Here is a 22,835-nt window from a genome sequence, read left to right as displayed (position 1 = left end):
GTACTAAATATATTTGACCTTGGCGTGAGCCTCCATCTAGACCACCTGGGAAACACTAAATGAATTACTAAGAATGAATTACGTGTCCCACATAAACAACCCCCCCTCACAAGCAGTATAAACACAGTCACATTTATTACAAAGAATAAAAAACAAAAAAACCTGAAAGTAAACACTAAATAGAATTTTAAAACAGTGTTAACTACAAATAAAAGTCAATAAGTGGCACCACCTTGGGCAGGCTTCACTCATACCCAGGCGGTCTGGGACTTGGGGCTCCCCAATGGGTAGTTCTGGGGGTCTGCACCCCTATACCTGTCTTCAGCAATGGGCTGGAGTGGGGGGGGGCCCACATCAGAGAGTCCTGAGCTGCTCCTTGGGTTCACTGCACTGCAGGTAGCTGCTTGAGAGCATGGGTCCTTCTGCTTTGCAAGGGACTCCGTTGCTCCTAGAGACATGGTACAGTGCCAACCTCCACTTCCACATGGTGACTTTGAGGGGTTAGCTGCAGCTTTTGTCAGCATGCTGCACCCCAAAATTCATAGTCCCAATCCCAACTCCGCTGTGCAGAAAGCTGAAAATGAGCTCGGAGGAAAGGTCGAGCCTATCTTGGCTCAGACCTGAACTACATCTAGCACCCAAATCATACCGTTTGGTTGGGACATAAACTATGCCAGGCTTTTGGGATATAAACTATGTTGGCTCAAACTATGGCAGGCTTTACCCTGGGCCAAAACTGCCAGCCAAACATATGGCTCAGGTTCAGCTGCACAGCCAGGCTGAAACACAATAGCTGTGAAACAGCAAAAAGGGCCCAGGCCTCTGGCTGCAGCTTGGACATCCAATTTCAGCTACACTGCTGTGCTGAGACACTACAGTTACAAAACAGAGGGAGTCAGTAAATTGCAGGACCCATTCGTGGTCAGTCTGCTCCAGGGTTTAATACCCCCATGGTATTATCCCGATCAAGGCATGTGTGGCCCAAACTGCCAGGCCTCAGTTCCTGATCAGTTTGGAAAAAAAGGAAAAGACAGAGGAAATAGGAGTCTCAAACTCCAAGACAGACTTCCTCTACTTGTACCTGAGGCTTTCCCATCACACAGCTTTTGCTTGCCTCTCCAGCGAAGAGGAAGGGGGAAGACCTCTCTTCCCCAGTGGGGAGCAGGTTTTCTGGCTCCCAATTCATCTGTGCAGCCCCAGGAGAAACAGCTAGAAACATTAGTTGAGTTGTTCTTATATACCTGGTGTGACAGCACCCAAGCCTTGTCCAATTAGGGACTGCCACAGTCCAGCCTCTCTCTTACTCATCTGCCTGGAGGGTCTCCTGTTTCCTCTGGCCACACTACGCAATCCAATGTGTGTTACATAGGTATTAAACTTTTGTTGCTACATTTTGACTTATTTACATATACAGCTTTTCTCTTCTTTGCAGAGGATTGGGTATTTGTTATCTGAAATTATACCAAAAGTGGGTCTGAGAAAACATATTGCAAGGTTGGGGCTTGCCGTTTTTGGCTGTGCCATATATGGCAATCATGATACCACATGAACTAACGCAAAAGACAAAATGAAATATAAATTGAATCCAATAACCCAGGTGATTAATTGTTTTAATTAGGGGCCAAATCCTATCAGCTCTAGTAATATTAGCAGAATTTTATTTTGCTAGCAATTCTATTGAAATCACTGAGCCCTTCACAGATTAAGATGCTACTTAATATTAGCATGGCCTTATCGTTAGGGTGACCATATGTCCCAGTTTAGCTAGGACATAACCAGGACATAGCCAAATTTCAGAGGCTGGTTGCCACTGGCTGCTCAGAATGATAATGGGCATCCTGGGAAACGCAGGGGCAGTCTGGCTGGGAGTCAGAGTGGCATGGAGCAGGCAGACAAGCTTCAGTGCTTGCGTGGCATGCTGCCCCCATGCCCACTGACTTGTGAGAGCATGAGGGATGCAGCATCCTGGATCTCCTGAATGAATGTCCTGGACGTCTGGGATTTTCTTGTGGTCAGCCTAGTTATAGTCATGGTGTTATACATATGGTATGGATATACATTCTATAGCTATGCACCATTCCAGAGTAATATGCTTGTGACATACACGCAGAATTGCAGGAAAGGTTACAGGCCCAATACCCAGGGTCAGAGAAAGCTTTGTTTGCATTGACCTAATGTCACATGATCTTCTACTCCTCATTTGTAAATCCTCAAAAATGAATGGACAATGATTTCCCACTTTTACCAGGGCAAGTGAAATTCCATAACTTTCCTCAATTACAGCCTAGTATTATAATCCTACCTTATTTTATTTTTAAGGGGAATGGTATGCTGAGAGAAGATTCAAGCAATCTGACTGATGAAACACAGTGCATTAACTTTTTGAAGCAACGTTCATACCAATTGAAACCAACTGAAACAGCATCATCCAGAAAAATAATATCCATAAGCTTACTCTGTACGTTCATTTTCTTTCACTGCTTAACATAGCATTATCATAAAGAGCGTATAGAACTTCTTGAGACTTAGCTTCTACTAGCAAGTCAGAGAAATCTCCAAGAAATGCCCTGTTTCAAGATTATTATAATTACAAATAGCAGCATTTTTGTTACTATTTCCTCTTGCCTGCTAAATACCCGTGTATTTAGTGTGACCGAGTGGCACTGAATACAGGAGCTAACGATGGCTGTGTTATGGCAAGTTGCTCCCTGCAACGCTGGGGCTGTTTTGTCCTTGGGGGTTATTTAGTATTGACCCTCTATAACTCTTCTGCTGCTCCAGGATTACTTGAATGCCCTGCACTGGACTGTGGCAATGCTGCAGGGGAATCCTGAGATGCCTACCATAGACAGCCTTCCTAGCAGCTTAACACTGACTGAGCAATACAAAATAGCAAAGGTAGTGAAGGACCTGGTTACTATGGGCTCTGACAGAAGTGACATTTGTTGTGTGATTGGCCTCCTGAAAGTACTCAAAGGCCGTGCATGTGACATACCAACACAGCTGCAGAGCTCTTTAAAAGTGGCTGATCGCATGGCAAATTAACCCTTACCTAAGGAGAGACCAGAAGAAGGTTCTGCAATATGGAGTGATTTAGGGAACTTCTGTTCCCAAGGGACAGTTTGCCAGCATGACGCAGCCCAGCCTGCCCTGCCCCTGGTTGTAGCTGCAGAAAGGGAGGGGAAGGGAGCTCTGGGTTGTTTTTGCCTAACCTGAGCTGGAGGAGGGACAGGTGGATTGGAGCCCCCCCCAGCTCCCTCCTCCTCTAGCTCAAGTCAGGCAACCCCCAGCCCCCAGCCCACAGCTCCATCTCCCTCCGATCTTTTCTGAAGACAGCACCGGAGATGGGACGGGGGGTGCTGGGGCTAGGGGAGACAGGCTGCAGGCAGGATCATCCACAGGATTAGCTCTAAAGTGGAGCTCAATACCTCCCCAACAGATGAATGCGTGTTGGGTTGTGGGGGAAGGGGGCATTGTTCCTCTATCTCATGGCGCTTTATGTGAAGCCACCATGAGTTAGAACAGGGACCTGGTTGTGTGTCAGTGCCCTATGGCAGTCTTTTTTAAGTTAAAGGGGATTTGCAGTTGATTTCTACTGCCTCAGGACTGGATCCTAGTATAACAAACAGAAGATTTGTTTAAAAGTACTGAAAGAGAACTTTTTATTCTTTTAAGACTTAGTTCTTCAAATGCAGTTACTTAAAGTGTGGTTGTGCAAATAGTGTGGGAGTGAGGGCCAGATTGATTGACTGATTGTTTAGATTTGATAGATTGCATTAGACAGAAAACACCCTGATGTGCAAAAAAAGAAAGCAACAAGGACAAAGAATTAAAAATAGCATCAATCTTATCAAACTGCTAATATTTTTTCTCAGACAGAAACCATCTTAAAGCTCCTTCGTAACTGACTGTTCATTAGTCTATCAATGTGTATAATGGCTCACCGAATCATAATAAGAATTAATAATAGTTGAAAGAGCAAAAATGGACATTAATTTCTCCTACATAAATATTAATGTTCCAGTACAGTCTCTCCCTGACAAGCTTCCAAACTCTAATTCAGAAGTGCATTGCCAGTTTCCTGTTATTTTCACTATTACGAACTGGCAAAAATCTGCCCTTGGAGCCAACAGACTATTTCATGTTGCCCCAACATGAAAGCTAATGGTTAAGACCATAAGAAAGACAAGGTAATGGCCTTTTAATCCCAGAAAAGTAGGGCTGGAAGTAATTTCAGGACATCTAGTCCATCCCCTGCTCATCACTGGATCATCACTGACTAAACCATCCCAATCAAGTGTTTGTCTAACACTCGATAATGTCCTTCAGATATTGGTCTTTGTCTTGATAATGTTCTTCACAAGGTGGTATTGTTTCGTTGTGGTGCAGCTATGTAAATCATAACACAAATGATTTACATGATAAAAAGGAAGAAAGACTAGATATTACCCCCAAATTTCTATGTTATGGGAAATGGTACATCAGCAAAACAAAGAGGTAAATGCAGAAAATATATATTAAACACTTGACTGCTGAGTACTATGCATAAGATACAAAGCAAACTGCATTAAAGAGTGGCCCTTGTGTCTACTATGTCCTCCTGAAGCACCAGTACTTTGGTCACCACCTGAAATCCACACTTGGAAAGTCAGTACTTCAAAGGAACAGCACATTCCAGTGAAGTACAGAAACTGAAGCTGAAAACAGGAAGGCAATGGTTATGCTTTTTTTTCCTTTTTGAACATTACAGAGACTGAGAGTTGTGGAATGAACCCCAAAAGACCATCTTCTGTGCCATAAAAGAAGATGGGAAGTTTCTGAAAGTGAATAAAATGCATTTTGTTTGCATTGTGTATTTAAATACTGTATATCCCTAAATAGCTGAGAGGGGAAAAGAAGAATCTTGAGAGATTTATTCAACTTTATTATATCTGATGCTGGTCATGAAGAGCTTTAGTTGAACCTAAAGACTCTTATGAACATAAAATCAAATTAAACAGCACATTAAGGTTCCATATTCTCTGACTGATGCGCGCGCGCACAACTCTCATTAACGGTAATGGCAGTTATGCGCGCGCATCATTTGGAGAACAGATCTCTAAGTGCTTTATTGTTTTTCCTGGAGATTTTTTTCTGTTGGACTTTAATTAAGCTCCTGCTAGGCTTGCAAGCTTTCCCACCTTCTTTCCTTTTTCAAGGGAAAAACTACAAATCAGATTGTTTACAAAACAAGTTTTTCCTAATTTGTCACAATTTTACAAAGTGCACCCCAAGATATTAAAATCTAGAGATTGTATGCAACCTCCAGGTACATGTAGCAGAAGTTGTCTTGCATTTTCCAAATACTCTTCCAGGCTACATTGCATTTTTTTAAAACAATATTAAAAGTTGGTGTGAAAAAGAAAAATATCATGAATATCCTCATGTTGCATATATGCTCATTTAGGACATAATCTGTAATGTTATGAAATGTAGCATGTGCTACTCATTCTAGACAACATATATAATGCTGATTTTTTTCCCTTCAAAAGACAAATAGCTGCTTTTATAGTTCCCAAATATTAGTCTTGTGTAAGGTACTGTGTTTGGGGAGGGGGGGGGTCTACAAATTATCACCTAGCTTGTCTCTAATGAAAAGAGAATAAATATGAGCAATTTATTCTTTGCCTAAATCTTTTTTAGAAAACATTTAATGTAAACTACATATTCAGAAATGTTAGACTAACAATTCAGGATTTTTTTTAGTTAAATAAGATGCTATAGGAGGAAAAAACAATAAAAACAATAATGAGACATGATCAGGTATCATGGAAAGTAAATTACATTTGAGATGCATCTGTTCTTTCATTTTTTCATTTAGTATTATTTTTAACAGTCTATTTCACTAGCCTCTACTGTATGTGATGTACTTACTTATCGCCTCCACAAACTGTTCAAAGAAGCTGTATGGGAACAGCGGCTCAGGCAGCTCTCTGAAAAACATCTTGAGTGCTCCGGTGACAACGTGGATGTCCTCCCACTGGCTGTCGTCCAAATTCAGCTTCTCTTCTGGGAAAACACGAGGAGAAATGGAACAACTGGTTTTAATGAAACAATTACAAGACACTAATTATTATGTTAATGTTTGCCTACTATCATCAGCAACCGTTAACAGCCTTCTGCACCTAGAGGTTTGGTGCTGTGCATGTTTTTTTTTTTTTTTTTTAGGAAGAGAACATTTTCAATGGAATACCATCTGTAGGAATGCAGCTAACAAAAAAACAAGAGACACAAAGAGACAGTACCATTGACACAGTATGTCAGATACATTTATTCCCATAATGCATCAGTATGAAAATTAGCATCACAGCTCAACGTGATTCAAAGCTATTTGGTTTTGAGGCCGAGGGGCTAAGAGTTGCCAATGATGGCCGGCTCAAGGGACCGGCCTAAAGGCCTTGCTGAGCCAACAGGAGACATATGCTAAACATGGCAATAGAAAATGAGTTATTGCTTTACATGTGTTAGCCTTGCTATGTACAAGGGAATAATGGGTAACGCTTTTCTCCTTTTTTTGCCTGAATGTAGTGTCAGCAAGGAATAGAGTACTGTGAGAGAAAGGATATTAATTCCTTCTTACTGCTTCAAAAATATTTTGTTTGGTTTTCATCTCTGGGAGGAAGATTTGCCCAGCAACAATATTAGACAGACCCCTGTTGGCCTACCTAGGCTATGCAAAGCTGTCAAAAATGATAACACACTAAAGACAAACCACAAGTGCTTACGAAACTGTTTTTACAAATAACAAAAAAATGTTTTCTTTTGAAGCTCCACTGAGCTGAGGAATTTAAATATAAAAGAAACTAAAAGCTAAAATAAAGTTTCTAATAAAAATAAAGCTAAATTGGGTGATTATTATTCTATTTTTCTTTGCCTTTTTATAATACAAGTATGATGTTAGAATACAATAAATAACTGGATCATAATCTGTGTAAAACTCAGGGAAAGTGTAAATCCTCCGTACTTAAAATTAAAATGACACATGCTCTCCACAAGTTCAGCTATTTCAAAACTGGATTTGGCTTTTTAAGCGCGTATAGTATGACTTTAACTTTTACACAAGTTTTAGCCTGTAAGCAAATCAAGAGCCAATCATGGAGACTACTGAATAAAATCAGAAGTTGAATTTAAAGCAACATGCTGCTGGCTACTTTTAATAAAACCCATTGAAATATGGTGCACAACAGTTCATTTGGTCTCAAATTCACTGTTTAGCCAGCTTTAACTTCAATTATAGCATTCCAACCATTTTGCCCACAATAATAAGAAAGCCTGGACTGCATCAGTTTGAGAGCTTTAATAGGTTATTTAATTGGTTTTCTTTCTTTTCCCCTCCTTCTTCTTCTTCCTTTTTTTTTTTTTTTGCTTAAGAACTTGCTTCTGGATGGAAGATCAAACTCAGATACAGGCTTGAGTTCCCTTAAAAGTAAGTGTTTTATGACATATTGGCCTCCAAAGTTGTAGACAAATAAATTTGATGGACCCCTTGCCTTCAATTGATAACATATTACAAAGTTTAAAAAGGCAAACTTGGGCATTTATGGGGCTTTCTTTCTTTCTTTCTTTGATCACAAAAATAATGATTCAAACTCAGATGAATTAGTAGAGAGAACCTTCTTCAGACCCTGAGATCATATTTGATTGATTGTATTTCAACAATTAGCCTTTTATTTTGCCACACACTATTGAAATAGATCGACAGCGTCTTAGCAGGCCAGCTTTAAACAGTCAACTGTTAACAATAGCATCAAAAAGAGAGACCTGATGGGGTTTACTGTCACTTTAAAGAACAGGGTGGGTTTTCACATTGTTGAAATCTGTCAGATATTTTGAAATGTCCCTCTCACTATGGTGCCACACCCCCTGCGTGCCCTTATAATAAAATTGGTTTTACTCCTGATTAAATCATTTTCTCCCTACCCACTACCATACTTCTCATAATGGACCTGTGTGCTCTACAGCTGGTGTTCTTCCCATGGTACCAATTCTTACTTTATCTTTTAAGCACTTTGCTGCTAAGATCTCATGCAGAGTGCTTATGTTTTGTTAAGAGCTTCATTCTTAGAGAAATAGCTTAACACATGTTCTAAAAATGTTGTACAACTTATTGCTTAAAACACATTTAGAAAATGTATAAGTACTGTAGCTTGGCACAGAACTTTAAGTAGAAACCTTAAAAATAAAACAACTTGTTTTTACCATGCATTTGTCTTAAATATCTAAAGCTGAATGCTTGACTTCTAAGGCTTTACAGAAACTTATCTTTCCAGATTTTTGCACCATTTCCAGCTTTTCAAGGAAATGTGTTAGGAATGTATCATCTTGAAAGCAAAGGGTGTCATTTTCCCATCTAGCAAAGCGATTTTAAAAAAAGTTTGCTAGAAGGGACAAATGCCAAGTAAAAAAATATTACCCAGCCAAAAATCAAATTAAAAAAAAATAGCTCAGTCCATTCAATGCAGCATTCTAATTCTGTTTCCACTGACTGGAATAATTCAGACACTGTGACGATAGGACCATAAGCAAACATAGACACATACATATCAAATTAATTTCAGTTAATTATAGGTCTAATTGTTTAGACCTAACTCAGCCATTACTCCTAATGGACTTGTTGGGTCTTTAAGATCTGAACCCAGAGCCCCCGTCCACATGAGCGTGGACACTTGATTCCCTATAGACAACTATCAATGGGTCACCTTGTGCCGCTGCTAGTTATCCCCGGGGAAATCCTGTGCCATGTGCCCTCTGGTGTGCAGCAGGTTACCCCGGGTGGGATAGCACTGGGCTAGCCCAAGCAGCCTTGCCTGGGCACCCAAGGGCTTCCTGGGGCCACAGCAGCGGTGATCCTGCTGTGTGTAGCCTGCCTGGCAGCTGAAGTGTGGCCCTGGCCACCCAGGCTCCAGGTTTGGGTGGTGTGCACGGCCCCCATGTGTGTCATTCCACCTTTTTTTTGTGTGGGTTTTTTTTAACCTTGGATATCTGTTTTTTTGTGTGTGGGTTTTTTGATCCCTGGATTTTTTTGACCCCTTGCAGTGTGGAGAACACTTGAATGTGCAATGTCTGGTGCTACAGACATGTCTGTGGTGCCAAATACCACATGGCTGTGTTTGTCTGGACATGGCCAGGGTGTTTAAATCTGGACTCATTTACATAAGGTAATTAATTTCTTGGGACCTGAGGTTGCTCAAAGCAACAGAGTCAGGCCCTAAAATTGCTGCTTTAACTCCTTATTAAAAAGCAAGTGATTAGTTTCACACTAGTTGCCAGATGATACCATATATCTTAGATACAGACATGAACATGACTAGACACCCCTGAAAATATATTATGATGATAAAGTACTAAAGAGGAGTAAAAAATAAGCATACCATGAAGAAATGGAAAAAAAAAAATGGAGGATTTCCATCAAGGTGGCTGGCAAAAAAAAAAATCACACATGTTGTATACTCGTGGTAACAGAGGCTTTAACTACTGCATTATTCTTTTTCTTATATCAAGCTTTAAAATTGTACTTGCATTAGTTCCAGTTCAAATAAAGATGTGGTTGTGTATCCCTGGTTGATATACACTGTAAGAATTTTTTTCTCCTCCTTAGGGGAAAAAAAAAAAAGAAGGAAAAGAAGAATCTAGACCAAGATCATTTTCTTCTTATGTTTTAAATGGGTCTAACTGAGCTAGGTTTGAAAGAGGACCAAATTGCTTAAGAGGATGTATTGTTCTGCATACAGATTCAGCTCCAGAAAAATGTTTGCACTGAGCACTTTTGAGTGTGTTTATTTTGAGAAAGATCCTTTTTAGGCTATTTTTCTGGTCTTAAAATCCCCTAGGACCACATTCTGGTATCTTTACTTACACTGGACATTACTTCACTATGCAAGCGGTCTCAATGATTTCACTGGCTTACTTGCACAGCAACTTATTAACTACAGTGAATTCATATATCATAATTCAACATATAATGTGTGTGTGCTATTTTTTATACCTGAAACCAGTGCACTTAAGTGGAACAGCACAGCCACACCTCTAACTGGTGATCTACTTGTACGTTACAGAAAAAGGGAAAGAGACGTTCATAACTAGCTTAGAAACAGGAAGTGAGGACATGGATTGTTGGGCCTTATATTGTCAGCCCATTCTGAAACCAGTTGAAGAAGCAAAGAGGAAAAAATAAATGATGAGAAGACAAGGAGAAGGGATTAAGTTGAACTATTTCAAAGAAGGGGGGAAGTCAATCGAGACAAAGTAGAAGAAAGAACGAGGGGACAATAATGACTCACAATCGGGGTGACTCACAATCAGGTTCTCATTGTGCTATGAGATGATGATAGAACTACTGGGCTGCATTGGGATACTGAGAAAAGGGGTTTGAAAGGAGCAAATTTCCCAAGGGCCCTGAAAAATCTTATTTCAAAACAATTCCAAGATGGTATCTGCTGCTTTTCTTACTAGGTTATTAGGGACATTGAAGAAAGGTTTGTTTATTTGTTTTAGTGAAGAAAGATGGGGCTGGGGGAGGGAACTTCTATATATAAAAGCAAGGACAGATGTAAATATGCTCTCATTCAAAGCTATTTCCATAAACAGCTTTTTTAAGCCATCTTCTGAGGAGGACACAATGACTTTGAAACGTCTCTTCAGGTGCAAACAAATGAGCAGCTCCCCACTGTAACTCATAACACTTTGCAAGAAGTGTTTTGAGTTACAACTGTTGAGCCTAGGAGGAAGGGTGCACTGGGGAATCCAGCTCCTGGCTGTGAGCCTGCAGCCGGTTTCCCCTAGCAATGCCCCCTCCTCCCTCCCAGCCCCAGTGCTGTTTTCAGAATGGGAGGGAGCTAATTCTAGGGGTTCCCCAGACTTGGTGGGGCTCCAATCCACCCACCCCACCCTCCAGTGATGGCTGAAACCGCCCCCCCCCCAGACTGAGCTCCCTCTGCTCCCTTCCCCTCCCTCCCATTCGAAAAACAGCTCAGAGGCTGACAGGTGGTGCAGACGCAAGTTACTGAAGACACTATGTTTTGAAACTCCTTCATCTGAATCCGCATGCAATGAGGGTTCCAATTTTCACTGGATCGGGATCTTTGAAGCACTTTGGTACCATGCACTTCCATTTGGTCACGGCTGTAGAGCACTTTCAGGGGCCAGATCAGGTGAAAATTGTCTCTTCTGTCTGTGCCCCTTCTGAAAGCTAATGCTTATATCTTTTCACCATTTCCTTTTTAGTTAAACCAATACCAAAGTTTATATACATATTTTATTTTCTTAAATTAAGAAAGCTGTGAAAACTTGCTATGAGATGGGACCCTCTAATCTGGCAGCCACAGCAACTGTACTCATTGACAAAGCCAAAGCATTTAGGGATACATTCTCAGTCCTAGCAATTCCATGGGGCATACAACAGCTCTTAAATCACAGAGGGCAATATGTACCCTGAGGAAGATTTTCCTCAGGCAAAGCCACACACTGTACTGCATACAGAACCACCCAGTTCCTTCCATATTGAAGGAACTGCTGACCTTGTGCAATGGCTTCCCAATTCCATATTGTGTGATAGGTTATAGGCAGTGGTCCTGGGTTTCTCTGTCTAAAAATTGCTAATTCTCTGCTAAAACTTGCAACTTCTCTGATTAAAAACCCCCAAATCCATTCTGTGATCAAAATGAAACAGCACTATGTATATAGCTATCAGCTGAACCAATTTTTTTATATATGTTTACAATTTTAAAGCAATTTGGAAGCCTGCCAATGCATCGATCACTATACAAAAATAAATTCTAAATACCTATACATTTGGGTTTTTTTATCATGGAAAACAGAACTCACCCTGCCCCCTTCACTCACGAGAACACAGGTCCAAGCCCCTCACTCCCCACCCACAGCCCCCTGAGCATGCTGGTGCCCTTCACTCCCCACCAGGGACAATGTGTAGGGGGTGAGCGTGGCAGTGCACCCCCTACAAAAAGGCACCGCTGACACCGCCAGTAGTGGTCTGTGATCCCCGGTGGCTGCTGCCAAAGCTGTTGGCAGCATCTGAGAGTAGTCACTGATCCTTGGTTGGTGCTGGCCACCCACCCACAGTGCCAGCGGCATCTGTGGGAGCTCCTGCTTACCACCGCCATGCTCCCTCTGCTGTGCTCCTGCCAGCGCCTTGGCCCCCCAGCTGTCAGAGGCTCACGTCATTCATGCTCCCCACCCACAGCACCTTGCCCCCCAGCCCTTCCAGAGGGGCCCCCCAGCTGCCACGGTTATGGGGCCAGGGACCTGGGTCCACAGCCCCCTGCCCCCCTGCAGCAGTGCCTGAGCCCTGGGGTCTATGTGGCCTGGCAGGTGGGACCATATGCAGCTGGGAAGAGTGGGGCTGGACGGGAAAACTTGGTGCCTCTTCTGGAAGATCCACACTGCCGTGGTGAGGTGCCCCATGTTAAGTTTTTCATTCTAAATGCAGGCAATGTTTCCTAAGTTAACAGCAGCAGAGAAGAACACAAGTCCACACTGCTACCCTGTTAGTGCTGGTTAGGCCACAGGAACTTCACCATGGTGGTATGGAACTTGTGGCAGTGGTATCGAGTTTCCCCACCCTGCTTCTCCACCTGCTTTGCCCTGCTGTACTGGACCCTGAGCCTGCAGCAGGTAGCCCACACTTACCTCACTGTCATGCACATCTTGGGGAGGCATGTGCCTCCCATGCCTCTCCCGGGAGTATATGCAGCCAGCCCCTCCCCTTCCCCCCCCGGACAAGCTGCCTGTTGCCCTATCCCTCTCCCTGCCTGGGACCTGCAGCCATTCATGCCAGCCCTGGACCAGCCCTGCTCAGCTTCCTCCCTCACTATGGAGCCTCATTTCCCCCAGCCCCAACTTACCTGCGGGAGCTGCTCTCCAGGCTGCCTGCCTGCCATGTGCATGTATTAGTATGCACATGCACATGGCTTCTCCTGCTTCCTGCAGCCCCTTGCAGGTTTGAACTCTGCCAGCCTGCAAGGGGAAACCCATTGTTTCCCATGTTTTTATCCTTTAAAGGAGAAAATCTCCATTTTTCTCCTGAAATTGAGAAAATTCCAGTTTTACTGCATTTTTCCATGGTGAATGGAAAATTTGGACCCCTGGTTATGGATTGGCAACCTTTAAGACTGGTGGATCATCCCTTTTGACCCAGATATAACTGCAGATCCCCTCTACAGCATTATTTTCCACAACCTTTCCTACTCTTTGATCCATTTACTCTCACAACCAACTGCCACTGATTTCTATTTCTTATGAAGTAATGAGGAACCACAAATTCAGTGGTATGGTGCAGTAACAGGGTGCTGGGGATGAGATTGGCAATATGAGGCAGAGGAATTTACTGTACAGTGCGGAGAAAGTGCCTCTGTCATGATGTGCCACTGATACCCATTGCCATGGCTTGTAGGAGACCATGGACCTTCAGACTCTTTTGGATCAAAGATGAGCCAGCTTTCTTAAGACCCTTGGAATAATGGGACATCACAATTGATCTAGATAAAGCATCAAATGGGAGAAACAAGATATTTGCTTTTAAGGCAATAACATTTCATTTTAAAGCTTAGGTGCTTCAATTTAAATAAGCATCCAGTAGTTCATATATTTATCTGAATTATGGCTGAACATTATAACCTGTGGAACCATCCCATTCAGCCAGCAATTTCTGTCCCCTCCAGCATCTTGCAACACTTCTTTCCGTCCTGCATAAATCTTCCTCCTCTCCCCTTCTCTAGGCTTTTGAGGCCTACTGTCCTGCCTACATTCATGATAAGCAGTCCCTTTTCTTTCCATCTTCCTTCTCTTCCCAGACCATTCAAGCAAATGAAAGAGGCAGCAAATACCAGCTAAGTGACTCATGGATTTTATTCTCAGAACATTTATGAATAGTTTTTTGCTGAATTCATCCAACTCTATTGCAGACAGATTATTGTGATCCAGTCAGTAAAACAAAAACTGCATTTATTAGCCCTACTGTGTACGTCTCTAACAGTTAAAAGGTGTCCTTTTAATAGAAACTGAAGTTGCTGCTTTACAGAATTTGATATAAAAAGATGCTATGTGGATAAGAGGGTAAGCCAATCACCGATGTATGTGTCCATATATTATAAATGCATTTATTATCATACTGCCTAGGTGCAAATTACCAAGGAACTGTATCTAAAATCACAATGACTCTTTCGTGTGTCCAGGGGACTATTTATTTCAGTTCTTTGAAATGACAGTTCACTGACCTAAGAGCAAACTGGAACAACCAACCACTGCTAACTTAAATCTCAGTAGCGGGTACCAAAAAGAAATAAGATTTCTGTATTTTGACACACTGGGCTATATTCATTCTCAGAGCAGCTCCACAGAAATCTACGGAGTCACACAGGGATGAACTGTCTCATTGTTTCTAAGGAAAGAGAAGAAGTATACCAGAGAAGATACAAGCAGTTTAGAAAAAAGTACCGCAGGAAAACACAAAAATAGTCCAAAGATTTTGAAATGTGGTCAGTTTGCAACTCCATTATATCAAATATATTTTCAGGGCATTAATTGTAGTAAGTAATAGAAAGAATCAAAATACATAGTGATGTTAAATGTAAAACAAACATAACCACCAGCATATTTCTATCATCTTTCTGTCCAAAAAAAGGTTTTGCTATTGTTATTAGTTGTGACTTAGCATTCACTACTACTATAATTTGAAGTAAAAATTTCAGTAAAACAGCTTTCTAACGACCTTAAAATACCTCAGGCAAGAGTTTTTAGGGCTACATTTTATGGACCACCTGTACTGTTGGTAGAGATGTTAGACAAGCTTTTGCATGTAAAATGCCCTTCCAAATGATCCAAGGAATGGCACTTTGTGCACAAATCTTGTCTAACATCTTTGCCAACTGTCCATTAGGTCCTGTACGATAGCCTTAAAAAAATCCTTACCCTGTGAATATTTACTGGACCATGACTACAACGATACTCCAACTCTACTTAAAATACCAGAAAATTCAACTATTAAATCAACTATTATAAGATGGAAGCAAAGTGGTTTTAAATATCAAATAGCTGTTCTCAAAAATATATTAAGCATCCTCAAAAGTACACTAAAATTCTTTACATAACTACATATTAGTAGGCCATGTTTACTTTTTAAAATAGTTTTTCAGTGATTTATTAGTCATAAGTGCAAGTGAACATAATAATGTATCAGCTATATTAGAACTCCAGGGGTAGATTCTTGCTTGATCTTCACAGCTATTGCAATACTCTGACAGTGAAGAGAAGCTGTAATATGCCTGTCAGTGACTAGCTGGGAATTCCCTGGCAGAGGGGAAACTCTTTCTTGGGGTAAAGCCAGTAGAGCTGATTCCTCTATCAGCTATGCCCCAGAAAAACTAAGGAGCATATCAGAGCAAGGAAGGAGTATATATAGAAGTCAAGGATGGTGCATGGTAGAACTGAATCTTGCTCTGGGCTCTTAAAAATATGCTCTTGACACATAAGTTAAAGCTTCCTACAAGTTGCTGTAACTTATGCCACACTTATCACACACCGGGCACATCTACACATGCTATTAATGCAAAAGAATCAAATCTGATGCACTTTGTGCCAGAGTGTATTGCTCCTGGGCACCAGGTTTACATGTGTGCCTGGCACTCAAGCATGCTGAGTTAGGTCGGAGCAGTCCCGGCTGGCAGGGGGCCCGAGCAGGGTCAGCCTGCCAGCCTGGGGCTGTTCCCCCTGACTCAATGTGCTGCAGAGCAGCTGGCTGGGCCACGAGGATGCTCCAGTGCAGGCAGCCCTGACACTGGAGCACCCTCATGCCCCAGCCATCTGTGTCAACACCTACACATGCATTGCGCTAAATAATGCCATTGCAGGGTAGTACTTGTAGGCATTTTTACATATACTCTGGTGTGGGTGAGTGGGTGTTTTAAATTGATCGACTCTCAGGAGACACTCTAATTACTATGCCCACAGTCAGTGTCTTATGTATTCAGTGTTTGATGAGCTTTAGTTAAAATGCCCCTGCAGCCATTTTGAAATGCGTGGATGCTGAATACATGAGATGCTGCAGCATGCTGGAGTGTTCTGATTAATCGAGTCTGCTCCAATGTGGTCTAATCCCAATGTGTGGGAGCAGGTATATACGTGCCTGGTGTTGACAAGTACTAACCTATGGTGGAGTTAATTATTTTCCTGTCGTCTAATAGGGCCACATGTGTAGACTTTACTGAGGAGTTAATTAGGCAACTCTGCAATAAACTTCTTATGTAGACACTACCACTGACTTCCAATGACCCACACTCTTTCCAGCACTGCAAACTGCTCAAATACAAGACGAATCTGACTCTCAGAGGATGTTATTTATTCTTGGGACATTGGGGAAAAAATACTTCTTATTGGTTCACTCTTCTTTTCAGAACATAGAATCATAGGATCATAGTAAATAAGGGCTGAAAGGGACCTCAGAAGATCATTGAGTACAACCCCTCTGCTCCGGGCAGGAATACTGCAGAGATCAACTGATCCCATCAAGGTGTCTGTCCAGTCTCCTCTTGAAGACGCTTAAGGTTGGGGACTGCACCACCTCCTTGGGAAGTGTATTCCAGATCCTGGTCACCCGGCTCCTATTTAAAACACCCTCTCACCCACCTCAGAGATGGTGGAATGGAGTTCAAGATAGTCTTTACTTTAGTTTCTTGTTTTTGCTTATTCTCCCAATTTTCTCTTTTATACTGTATCAGACAGACACCATGCACCTGAGTGCCTGCTATTGAAGTTTTCAATGTTCTAGATGTATACTAATATTTCTACTTTATACTGCCTGGGTTGCTGAACTCAGGTGTCAAATTCTTTCCTTGCTTTTCACAATAAAGTTCATTATATATTCCACCCAATGACTAGTCCACCATAAATCCTTATTTTTACCTGATCTTTCTGTTGAATATAATATAAATTAGTCAAGGCCAACACCTCCTTCCAGCTTCAAATTTGTGGTGAAATTTTTGCTTCTGTAATTTTGCATTAAATATAACTAATTTTAATTTAGAGCTCCCATTCTCCCTCATTCCCCCCGCCCCCTTTTATGTTTAGGTCTTTTATTATATTTGTTATGTACCTCATCATGGATAACAGTGTGTCCACAAATGTACTCTATGGCTGCGTCTACACAAGACACTTCTGTGCAGCTGTTACTGTGCATTTATTTACTTAGTATTTGTAAAAGCAAGTACTAAATAAATGCTCAGTAACCTGAGTAACTGTGCAGTAGTGCAAACAAATGCCTTTTTTGTGATGTTACTGTGCAGTAACATAATACTACTGCACAGTGTTGTCACATCATGGTTTTTGCCATGCAATGCTACCGCACAGTAGTATTGGGCTACTGCATAGTCAGTGTCTCATGTAGACACAGTCTATATAGACTAAAAAGCTTTCTTCTTACTGAAGGCTTCTCAAGAACATGTAACAGAGAGAAAATGAAGAACTAGAGAGACACAGTATCTCTTTGTCTATTTATGTACTTCAAAAACATCTCCACACTCCTTGTCTTTTTCAAATGGATTGTACTACTAAAACGCAGTGTTTCAGGAATATGACATATCGTTTTGCTATTCCTTCCCTTTTCACTGCTTCTAACACTGCTTCTATTTCCATCTTGTCAAAGGCCTTTTCATAGTCCAAGAATCTGTACACAATGTTTTGTAATATTTGGCAGACTTATCTGAAACTTAATTCACTGCCTGCTTGTGATCCATGGGTCATAAATTACTTCATACATAATGTACCCCAAAGGGTAACATTTCTTTGGATTCAATTTCAGACATATGATTAAAGAAAAAAAGAAGTCAGAAGTAATTTTTCTGGATGTACTAGTAAGATTTGACCTTAATACACAGTTTACTGTGTTGTCCCACAAAACTTATTACATTATCCTTTATTAAATAAGAGAACTCAACAGGATAAATGCAAAAAAGAACTGGGGGGAAGGAGGGTGGGCGGGGCTTTCGCCTAGACAAACTTAAAGAAACCAAGAAATGCAAGACGTGCAATACTGGATCAAATGACCGATCTATGAAGTCACTAGACTTTATTAATCTATAAGGATTTGTAATAAGACAAGAAGCACACAACTCTCATTGGTGAACACAGTCAGTTATATTTCTGTAACTGTCTCCAGCAGTATTCAGTTTATGCGACTGTGATAATCAAAGGAAAGTTTAACAAAACAAAGAAGATCAGTACAGTTTTCTCTATGGATAATAGATCATCTAAGAACCTTGAGTCAGATCAGAATCAACTAAAGTTAAGTAACTCTCCTCATCTACAGTTACAGTAACACAAAAAAACCACACCACATACATAATCTATATTAATTGGTGTAGAAACTGCCAGTAGATTAATACTTTATTGTTCTATTTAGCAGGGAAAATAAAATTAGGAACTCAACTCTTCAAAATTTGACTCATATGATTAATCAATACTCTTTATTCACTTTAGTAGGCACATGGATACTCACATGACTAAGGATTACGTGAACAAGTAAATCTTTGTGCAATTGAGAACCCAGTTTTCAGAAAGTCAGGAACACAGATTCACATGTTTTAGCTGTTCAGGGGTATGAGCCAGAAGAAAGAGGTGTTTTAATGTTGAAATAAGGTATTTGTGGATCCCGTGTGTAAAAATCAAGGACAGAACATTTGCTTTTGTGTAGAGTTAGTTTATCTTCTGGTTTGGTAAACCCAATTCTGTTCCTAATAACCTTACAAAGGACTGTAGCTAGTTTCATAATGTGAATCCACTTGGATTATCTGACCAAAGATAAGACTTCAATGGACTTACTGTATCATTCATGCCTGTACCAGTGCCACAAAAGGGAATTACAATTAATTGGATTATGTTGGTCTCCACCCGCTGATTGTAGAAGAAAAAGTCTGAAACTGTAACTATTTCAAACAGACCATATCTCATCACCTATGGGATTTCAGCTTTAACTTACCACTAACGCTTAATTTCTTCTCTCTACTCTCCTCTGGGTTGGGAGAGGTCATTAAACACTTCATTCAAGTTATTCAGACAGTTCCCTAAAATATTTGTAGCATTAATATTTTGCCTTTAAAAATAGTTTTTCATATTTTATTTGCAGTGTAGTGAGTAGTCTTGAAAATTGAAGGTCAGGCAGCCCACAGTCATTTCACAGAGTTGACTGAACAGCCAGTAGAGGGCAACTGCTTTTTTTGCTACTGTCCTGGGTTCGGATTTAGACTTGCCAACATGGAAGAGTTACACTGATATAAGTAAAAATACAAATGCAACCTGACATACTGATGCCAGTACAACACCTATCTCGTGAACAATCAGATTCTGAAATACTAATGGTTTTATCTCATCTATTTTTGTTGGGTATAAGCTAAACTGAAAAAAAAAAGCTATTCTTACTCTGGGAGTGTCAGGCCATGGCCTTGGCCTGTCCAGCATGGCAGCTCAACCCAAGCTGCCACCTTCCCAGCAGCACACTGGGACAGACTCAGGTGGCTAGAGCCCTGCATTGGGACCTCAGTTCACCCCTCATTGCTACCACAGTAGGCAGCCAGGGCTAGATGACTTCTTATCTTTTCCCGTATAAGTGTCTGGGCACTTGTACCTAGGTTGCTGCACCCATTGATTGATAGGCTCTTTGCCTATCTAACCCAGCTAGCCTCCCGATCTCATGTTCTGACCGACCCTTTGGATACCTGAACTGGCTCTGGCCTGACCTCCTGGATAGGTACCCTGTTAGCCCCCCTAACCCTGCATTCTGTCTGACCCTCTGGACCTCTGACATGGTTTTCTGGATAGATCTCCTGTCTTCAGACTTCCTGGCTTCTCCAGAATCTGAGGTAACCCCCAGACTTGGTTGCCTATGGCCTGGCATGACCAGTTGCCCAGACCACCATACATTGCAAAGGGGGCTTGATGTAGAGATGGACTCCATACCAGGGCCCCCAGACCCTCTTGGGCCAGACCAGCTGACACAGATGCTCTTCACATGGCTAGAAGACCAGGATCAACAGATATTGGCAAAAAATCAGTCTCTCAACTCCCAGGTCCACCAGCTATACAGCAAGGTTTCCACATATAAGGCTCCTTGTCTGGAACCCCACTTACCCATCCCTTTAATAGAAAGGTATAACAGTGACTGGCTGCATTTCCATAGGTTCCTTGTGCAATGTCACAGTCTATTCATAGCCCATCCCAAGTTTTACTCCTCAGACTCAGCAAGGGTTACCTTAGCGGTTAGTCTCATAACAGAAGATGTTCTGAAATAGACCACACCTTTGGCAGAGCGCAACAGTTTGGTCTTCCAACATGGGGGGAGCATTCATCAAGAACTTCATGGTCATGTCTGGAGATTCTTGTTCTCCAAACTAGATGACAGAGATCATGCTGCAGTCCCTGCATCAGAGGGAAGATTCTGTTATGGTTTATGCTGCCCTCTTCTGCTGCTATGCAGCAGACTCCCAGTGGAATGATTTCATAGATTTCATAGACATCAGGGCTGGAAGGGACCTCGGGAGATCATTGAGTCCAGCCCCCTGCCCAAAGGGCAGGAAGTCAGCTGCGGTCATAGGATCCCAGCAAGATAAGCATGAGGCAGCCCAACTCTATTATTTCCACTGGGGTCTGCAGGAGGAGAACAAGGATGACCTGGCTTCGGTGGAAACACCCTCAGATTTTGATGCGCTCATGGACTTGGCCATCCAGATTGATCTCAACCTTTGGGAACACACAAAGGAAAACAAAGAGGTGTTGCCCCTTCCACAGCCTCACTCTGCTGCAGTTGCTCCCAACCCCCATACCAGTGGACAGGGGCTCCAGCATCCCCTGCTAGAAGAATAAGAACATTGCCAGTAGCAGAAGTGGTGCTACAATGTTTGTGCCCTGGAAGCAAGTGCACCATGTGGCCCTAGAGAAGGGGTCAAGGTAAATGAATGATCTCAGGCCTAGTGAAGTAGACTGGCTTGGGGTCTTCCAAAGCCCCCAAGGCATCCACAGCCCCTGAACTGGCAAACTTAGCCCACAGAACTACAATTACTGTTATCCACCCATCTTTGAATCCCAGGGCAAAAACTGCTCATTGCCAGTGCTGACTGCCCTGCTGGATTCTGGAGCAGTGAGTAATTTCATAAACAAAAACATTACACAAGAACTACAAATCCAATGCAGCAACACAAACCTGAAACCATAGAGGCTGTAGATGGCTCACCTCTGGCTTCAGAGCTCATGGAATGGAAAAACACCACCCTTGAGATGAATCTCCTGGGTGATGGGGAAACCATATGCTTTGGGGCCATTTGCTCCCCACACTACCCCTTGGTCCTGGGGTTTCCCTGGCTTGCACACCACAAACCCACTAATCAGATGGAAAACCTGGGAGGTCCACTTGAACTCAAGCTACACTGTTGAAAGGCCAAGGGGATGGACCCTGCTACAATCTAAGCCAGAGGCCACCAGTTGCAGCCCCCTGCCCCCAAGGCACTGTCTCCAGATACCAAAACCCATTTGGCCCAGGAAATACCAGGAATTCACAGACATCTTTGAACAGAAAAACACGGATTTTCTTCCTCAGTGCTCTCCCAACACCAGGGCCCAGAACAGCCCCTACATCGCTGTGATTTCTTTTCCAGAAAACTTACCTCAGAAGAACAGAATTATGAGGTCCTGGATTGGGAACTCTTGGCTATCCAGAGGGCCTTTGGGGAATGATGACACTACCTTGAAGGAGTGCAACACAACATACAGGGTCTCAGAAACCACAAAAATCTGGAATACTTCCACAAGGCAAAAGCTCTCAATCAGAGGCAGCTGCACTAAGTGCTTTTCTTGTCCCATTTTTGATTTCCAAATAATATACGTACTTGGGTCCAAGACCAGAAAAGCTGCTGATGCTGGCCCCATGCACACGCCAGCCAAACCAAGCCCTAATCTTAAACTGCACAATGCTATCACTGCCATGCAACCCATAGACTTGCTGACCCCACTTTAAGCTGCCACCTGAGAAGAAATTCTCCCTGAGAAGCAAGCCGTTTTCTCTCAGCAGCCCCATCAGATATGGGAGGGTGTCATATTCACTTGGGATTGTGATTATGTGCCTCTGGATCTGGTCAGGCTGACCATACTCTATGTAACCCATAAGTCACTTTTAGTGGGTCGCCCATGAGCAGAAAAGACTTATCGATTGGTTACCTGATACTTCTGATTGCCTCACCTACATGAGACAGTTTGAGACCTCATCCACTCCTGTGATCTTTGTACCTGTACTAAAAAAACCATACAGAAACCATGTGGGCTCTTCTTGTTCTCCCTCCAGACCCTGGCCCACCATTTCCCTAGACTTTATTGTAGAGATGCCTGAATCCAATGGATATGCCATAATCTTGATGGTAATGAACCAGTTGATCAAAACGGCCTATTTTATCCCATGCATAGGTCTGCCCCCAGCCAAAGAGACAGCCCAATTATGGTAGAACCATGTGGTTTGCCTTCATGCTCTCCTGGACCATATAACCTCTAACTGTTGCCCCCAGTTCATTTCCTGATTCTGGCAAGAGGCCTCCTTTCTCAGCAGGACAGAAAGCATGGTTGTCAACAGAACACCTCCGCACTCACTGGCGCACAAAGAAAATGGGGGATCAGCTGGCATCGGGGCAGTCCCTTTTCCCCCAAGCACTACCAGGAGTGACCAAGAATAATGGTCACAAGCTGGCAGAGGGTAGATTTAGGCTAGATATCAGGAGGCGCTACTTCACGGTCAGAGCGGCTAGGATCTG

The 22,835-nt window shown here is 42.3% G+C and overlaps 1 protein-coding gene across 2 annotated transcripts in view; it reads right to left on the bottom strand.

Annotated features, from left to right (window-relative positions):
• ARHGAP15 (Rho GTPase activating protein 15) overlaps positions 1-22,835 on the bottom strand; it is a 511,110-nt gene that overhangs the window by 92,345 nt on the left and 395,930 nt on the right. For both annotated transcript variants that reach the window (XM_019554206.1, XM_019554205.1), the window contains exon 12: positions 5,914-6,048. In XM_019554206.1, the coding sequence (XP_019409751.1) occupies positions 5,914-6,048 (135 nt within the window). The remainder of the gene's footprint in view (positions 1-5,913; positions 6,049-22,835) is intronic.

The sequence above is a fragment of the Crocodylus porosus genome, unplaced genomic scaffold, assembly GCF_001723895.1.
Source record: "Crocodylus porosus isolate Cpor-Errol unplaced genomic scaffold, CroPor_comp1, whole genome shotgun sequence".
NCBI classification, from domain to species: Eukaryota; Metazoa; Chordata; order Crocodylia; family Crocodylidae; genus Crocodylus; species Crocodylus porosus.
This window is presented reverse-complemented; position numbering and strand designations above follow the sequence as displayed.